This window comes from Lactuca sativa, chromosome 1 (genome assembly GCF_002870075.4).
Source record: "Lactuca sativa cultivar Salinas chromosome 1, Lsat_Salinas_v11, whole genome shotgun sequence".
NCBI classification, from domain to species: domain Eukaryota; kingdom Viridiplantae; phylum Streptophyta; class Magnoliopsida; order Asterales; family Asteraceae; genus Lactuca; species Lactuca sativa.
This window is the reverse complement of record NC_056623.2, coordinates 192,578,854-192,585,928: the sequence shown is the minus strand read 5'-3', so window position 1 is coordinate 192,585,928 and position 7,075 is coordinate 192,578,854. Positions and strand designations below refer to the sequence as shown.

Here is a 7,075-nt window from a genome sequence, read left to right as displayed (position 1 = left end):
TGAATGTTTTTGGAGGACATGTAAGATGGTTTTGTGAACAAGTTTTAGATAGTTTGTTAAGTGTTACTGAACATCATTTAAATAGTTTGTGAAATGCTTCTAAACAAGTTTTATTATTTTGTGTTGAATGATTATGTAATAGACACAAGTTTGCTTATTTTTGTTAGATTTTATATTCAAATATTTTCAAAGTTTATGATAATGATTTATGAACATGTGTGATTTTTTTGACAGTTTTTAATTTTATTTCTATTTATTCATAAATGAATAACAATATGATATATTCATTTACATTTAATATGTAAATAATAACGTCTTCAATCATAAATGAATACAAATATGATGTATTCATTTATGATTAAGATAGGAGTAATATGTGAGTATAACATAGTTCACATATGAATATAACTTATTTATTAGTAAATTAATAAATAGATATCACAAATACATCATATTCGTATTCATTTTTTAAGTATTCGTTTCTGCTAGTTTTCAATTTTACTTATGTTTATTCATAAATAAATATCAATATGATATATTCATTTACCTTTAATATGTAAATAATAACGTCTTCATTCAAAAATGTATACAAATATAATATATTCATTTATGAATAATTTATGAGTAATATGTGTATTTCACATATCAATTTACCATATCCATATAATAGATTATTACTAAATTAAAAAACAAATATGGTATATTCATTAATAATTAATATGTATTTCACATATCAATTTACCATATCCATATAAATGTGTTATGTAGTAGATTTTGATAAATCGATAATGACATAATAATATTGTATTATTCATACATGAATAATATTATTTATGATTATTATCTGCATATATTCATAAATGAATAGAACCAAAAACACATAAAAAAACAAAAACCCTAAATGTCTTTTCTTTATTGAGCAACTGCAATTCTTACTGGACATGTACGTAAATTGTGAGGAACTCGTTGTCCACATCCTTATCATATTCTATGTTCTTTTTTAGAATTAACATATGTCGCTTCACCTACACATGAAATTCTTTTCTTTATTCCAGAACCTTTATTGCTTTGAACTTAAGGAACATGAATATTAATCTCTTTTGGAATAGAAATAGAAACACCATAAGCTTGCATACAACTTCATCATCCGTCTTGCTTTTCAATCCACCACATGTATAATCACTCTCAAGTTCCTTCAACAACATCTGTTGTTTATCAACAAACAAATCCAATTTCTTTTTGTCATCTTTTACAATATCCAAACATGATTTAAAACTATAATATGAATCATTGACTAGCTTCACATTCTCACGACCCCTTGAATCAGATTCATGAGAACTAAAAGTCTAAAACTATAATTTCTTGACATCACGTCCTTTCTCCATATTTTCATAATGTGCCTTTCAGGAATTTCTTTAACACAACATCTCATAATTATTGTAAAAGCATGTCTGCATAAAACACCCATATGCTTGAAATGTTCACAACTACAATTTATTTCTTTCTCTTCAACTTTTATTTCAAGCTGTTACAAAAACATAATAAAAAATGAAAAAACAATTTAAACAAAATTTACACATTTAAAATCATATTTAAATACTCATATTCATATATGAATACTCATATATCATATACAATAATTCATATCCATATATAAGTATACATATATCAATAATAGCATTGTAAATATTCATATAAGAAATTAAATTCATATATGAACATGTTCTAATTTTAAAATGATCAGAATATTCATATATGAATATTCTCATGTTCATATATAAACATTACATTATTCATAGAAAACCATTAAATTATCTTGAATTCATTTTTAAATTCTCTTTTATTGTTGTTGTGTTGCATAATGTAAACTTCCCACCCATCTTCAATAGCAACATATGAGTATGTACAGAAAAAACTTGCTTTATATATTTCCTTTTGCACCTCAAAAGATAATGTACTTGTATAAACTTTTGATGTTTGTACTTCTATTTTTCAAGGTGTTTCCATTTTATATGATGCTTTCTTTGATGCCTTATCAAGCTCTCGTTGAGTATTCCTTTGGTTTTTAATAGTAGTATCGTAATTCATCATGAAATTCAAATGTAAATTACCACTTTCTGAGTAGGTATTAAAGAATGAATTCATACTCTCTGACCTCGGCGTAGTCTTCATCAACCCACACATTGGAATATGGTTAAAATATCCAAGTATCCATGAATCACTTTTTGTAAACATGTCTTTAAACCATCTTGTGTCTTCAAGATTGAATTCCTTCATAAGTAAACCCCACTTCACCTCAAAGACATCAGGTTTCATATTCATGTCCCAAACAAGCTTCGAGAATCTTTTTCGAAAGTTTGTGTTCGTAAAAAAATCATCTAATATCTATATTAAAACAAAAATAAAATAAACTTCTATATTTATTCATAAATGAATAAATATTAATAAGTAAAATAATAATAAATATTCATAAATGAATATACTAAAATTTGAAAAAAAATACTATATTCATCTATGAATAACTAATACTATGGAACATATTTGAAATATATTAAAATAATACCTTGTTTTTCAACTTCTTCATTATATGCCACATATATAATCGGTTTTTTGAATTAGGAAACATATCCTTAATAGCTTGTTTTATTGCAGCACCTTGATCGGTTAAAACAAGTGTTGCTTCTTTCCCATGAGTTTTAAGAAACATTTTAAACAACCAAGAGTAGGAATCAATGCTTTCATTGCTTAGCAACCCCGCTCCAACAGTAACTGATTTTTTATGATGGTTAATAGCAGTAAATGGAACAAAAACCATTCGATACCTATAACACAAAAAAGTGGTCATTAAAGTCAACTTTTGATGTATTCATAAGTAAATATAAACAATTCATGTATGAATATAGTTACAATATATAATTAAACTAATTTCAACAATAAAAAATGAACATTAAACATAAACTTAAAATACTCATATATGAATAAGCTATAAAAAAACAGATAGAATAACTTACTTATTTGTTTGGAAAGTCGCATCAAACGAGATAACATCACCAAATTCACAATAATATGCCTTCTCCATTTCATCAGCCTAAAACATAGAGTCCAAAACATCATCTTCACAATTAAACTCAAATGAGTAATTTGGATAGTGAGCTCGACGGTCATTCATTGTGTTTACTATCATTTAGGCATCTTTATAACCTATAACCCTGTTCATATATCTCCTTAAATCTTTATAGTCAACTACTTTAGGCTTAACAAGCTCATACCCACCTCTTAGACTTGCCCTCAATTTATGAACCATAGTTGGGTCTATTTTTGATGTGGAAGTACGCACTATAAACTCTTTTTCTGAATATGACATTTGCATCGCTTTTTTTTAAAGCACTTCTCTTCTCAAGTGGATGGCTATGAAGTTCATCAAACTAAAAAACTGTAAAATATGAAGTTCCATACATAGACTCAAATATAATCTTTGCTTGGCAACCAATAACTCTTGAATTTGAATTTTGTTTCCTCCTAATACCACTTGTACCCAATGTGTCACAAGATTTCTTTTTCTATTAGTCACCATGATTACATATAACATGTTTCTTCTTTATAATCTTGTTATCAAACCTTGACTATGTGCCCAGTCTCACATCAAAACCACCAATTTCAGCATACTCATAATACATTTTGATGGCCAAATCTAATGATTTGAAGATTAAACCTTTCAATGGAATAAATTGAACAGGTACATCTGACTTATAGACATGTTCTCTAATTACATAACTACAATATTGTGCATCATCTACGGAACTCGAAGATTCACCTGATAAAAAATTATAAATCTAAATCAATCTACTAAGGCATGAATAAAACAATCATATATGAATAAATGAAATTCATATTAATAAAAATAATCAAATCACATATTATATATATATATATATATATATATATATATATATATATATATATATTCGTAAATGTCATATGTAATTATTGTCGTAGTAATATGGATAAATTACTTTCATATGAAGAACATATCATGATAAGTCTATCATAATTACATATCAAATGTTCAAAATTATGTTATCTTTTAAATATTGTCTTTTAAATATGTTGTGTAGGATAACCCGACAAAAATATAGTAGAAAATAAACATAATCAAAATAGAAAAACTACAATCAAATAAATAAGAGCATTGGGTAGTTGAATATATAAATAAAGATGTTACATAAACATACGTTTAAATCAAAAGAAAAAACTAACACTCACCAACTTTGCTCAAACAAAAAAATCTATATCCATTTTATGAATCTTCTTTCTTCATTTAACACCATTCAACCATAGAAACTTGATGATAATCTTCACTAACCTAAAATCAAAATATTTTTCTTGAAAAAGAAGAATCAGAAAGATATTCCAAGCAAAACATTGATGTTTGGAGAGTCACATTCAAGATTGAGTAATACACACAAATCACATATAAAGATTAAATGAGAAACTGAATATAAAGAAAGAATAAAAAAAGCTTCATTTGTTTTGGTTGAAAGAAAAAAATCATATTACAATTACCATCGATGCGACATAACCCATTTCTTTAAATCATCATATTTGGATCGACATAACCCGTTTCTTCAAATTTTCATATTTGGATCGTGAATGCTTCAACTACATGAAAACTTTTGAATCACAATATCTTCAAATCCTTCTTACATGTAAGATTTTATATAACACAAAAGAGACAAAAGATTGCCCTTTTTATACTAAAATTTTCACTAAATGCTAATTAAACATAATATAACTTATAAAACTTTTGAGTATTAAATCATAATGAAGAAAACTTTTGAGTCACATTAGTTAAAAAATGGGGTTTCAAATGAATGTGGTTTGAGGAAGTTCAAAAAAAAAAGAGTTTCAAATGCATGAGATTCAAGAAAAAATGATAGCTTTAAATGCATGAGATTCAAGAAAAAATGATAGCTTTATAAGTATGTATGATAGTTGTTTTGCATATAGCCAAATCATAAAATTACGCACCCCCAAAAAAATCATACACTTATTTAAAAAATGTTTCTAGCATTTAAGCTTCTATAGCAACGTCTATAGGCTTCATGTAAGTTGTCTTTTTTTATATATAAATATCGATAAAAAATTTATTAGATACTAAAAAAAATGTGTTCTAAAATATACATAACCATATACATACATATATTCACACATACATACGTAGATATATGTACGTGATAAATTAATATACATGTAATTCATGTTTTTAGTTGGAGAAGAAAACTGTAGAAGCAAAATTGTAAAAGTCGAATAGTATATTTGTTTAGTTTCGCATCTTTATGTTATTTTACTAAGTCAATTTTGTGCGAAGTGTATTGTTTAGACTTAGTATATTTTTTGTACACTCAGGTTCCCTATAAATAGGGACTGAGGATAGAAGTAGAGGATAACTTTTCTGAAACGCAAATATCCTTTCTGCTTATTCGTGTAATCAGTCTTCATCAATATAAGATCTGATTAATATTTACTCTTCGTGTTCTTACTTTTCAATCACTCAAATCATATTTGCTTTCGTAAATCTCGATAACAATTCTCTTCAATTGGTATCAGAGGAGGATTCAAACTGCATCGATCTGATTTTCGTGTTAGAATCATTTGCATTTTGAGTTGCAACTTTACTCAAAATTTTCCGCGCATTTTGGTTTTGAAAATCAAATTTGATCTTCAGATTTGAATTGATTATGTCTTTGAATTGTTTAGTCTAGTAATCGATCAGTGATTTGTGATCAATTCAATTGATCAATTCTCAAATTCATAAAGTTTTTCAAGTTTTCTGAAAATTTATGTGTTCATCAATGGCGAACTTCAACATGAATACAATGACTTCCTTCTCTCACTTGCTTGGTTCCTCAACCAAAATTCCGATGTTAATTCTAGAATACTATGATCAGTGGGCTGATAGAATGGAAGATTACTTAAATGGAATTGATGAAGAACTTTGGAATTGTATCGATGGAACAGTGCAAGCTCCTGCTAATGTTCAACCGTTTGGATCATCTACTGCATCTGCTGAAGTTGCTGATCAACAAAAACGGTTGAAGAATAATGAAAAGAGGTGCATGAGGGAACTAAGAGGTGCTCTTCCTCCTGTGGTTTATAATTACATTCGTAGTTGTAAAACAGCAAAGGAGATCTGGAACACTCTAAAAGAGAAGTATCAAGGTAGCGAAAAGACGAAGATCAACTCTGTGAAGCAATGTCTAGTTGAACTGAAGGAATTCAGACAAAAGGATGCTGAAACTCTTGAAAATTACTATGATCGTTTGAATGAGCTTATGTTTCGCTGCAATAGGTATGGAATCACTAGGTCTCTCATGGAGTTCAATTTAACTTTCATTATGGGCCTTCGCAAGGAATGGCGAAGTGTGAGCATGATGACTAAGAATCAACAGAGTTTTGATACAACTCATTTGAATGATCTCTACAATCAACTGAAAAAACATGAAAGTGAAGTTTCAGAAATGTATGAAGAATCAAAACAGAGTATTGGAGGTCCTTTGGCTCTTGTTTCAAAGGTATCATAAGTTGATGTTAATGAAAAAGATGGTTCAGATAATGAAGGATTTTTGATGAACTCTGATGATGAAGTTGTGGCATTCTACTCAAACAACAAAGTTAAGAAGTTTTTCAAAAAGCCTTTTAATCCAAAAGGAAAGGCTAGTGATGCGAAAAGTGGAGTCACAAAAATTGGAGGAGATGAGAGGAAGATAATGGAGAAAGCTGAAGAGAAACAAAAAGATGCGAAAGAAGTGAAAATGCTGAAAGCTGACTCAGGAATTTACTGTCACTACTGCAATGGTGCGAATCACTTCGCAGCCAATTGCATGTTGCGAAAGAAAGAAGAGAAGAAAGAAAAAGTTAAAGATGAAGCATACTATTCTGAAAAGATTGAAGAGTTGCGCGCTAAGACAAAAGGAGTGTCTCTAGTTGCGAAGGGTGAATCTGCTGATGAAGAGAGTGGAACGTATCAGATCTGGTCATCAGGATCTAATGATAAAGAAATGAGGCATCCCACACA

At 28.3% G+C, this 7,075-nt stretch overlaps 1 protein-coding gene across 1 annotated transcript; it reads right to left on the bottom strand.

Moving 5' to 3' along the window:
- Positions 1 to 840: 840 nt before the first annotated feature.
- On the bottom strand, positions 841 to 3,304 carry LOC111878954 (protein FAR-RED ELONGATED HYPOCOTYL 3-like). Its single transcript, XM_023875439.1, has 8 exons — positions 3,209 to 3,304; positions 3,012 to 3,088; positions 2,564 to 2,822; positions 2,032 to 2,385; positions 1,401 to 1,525; positions 1,137 to 1,317; positions 937 to 1,025; positions 841 to 844 (listed from the first exon to the last, which is right to left on the bottom strand). Exons 1-8 carry the CDS (start codon positions 3,302 to 3,304, stop codon positions 841 to 843), a joined length of 1,185 nt encoding a protein of 394 aa, XP_023731207.1.
- Positions 3,305 to 7,075: the final 3,771 nt, after the last annotated feature.

Excerpts from the sequence above, each read along its gene's own strand:
- LOC111878954 (XM_023875439.1), bottom strand. The coding sequence starts at position 3,304 with ATGGTTCATAAATTGAGGGCAAGTCTAAGAGGTGGGTATGAGCTTGTT. Across the intron at positions 3,089-3,208 it reads TAAGGAGATATATGAACAGG|GCTGATGAAATGGAGAAGGC; the intron begins GTTATAGGTTAT and ends TCTATGTTTTAG. Across the intron at positions 1,318-1,400 it reads GTTAAAGAAATTCCTGAAAG|GGGTCGTGAGAATGTGAAGC; the intron begins GCACATTATGAA and ends ATCTGATTCAAG.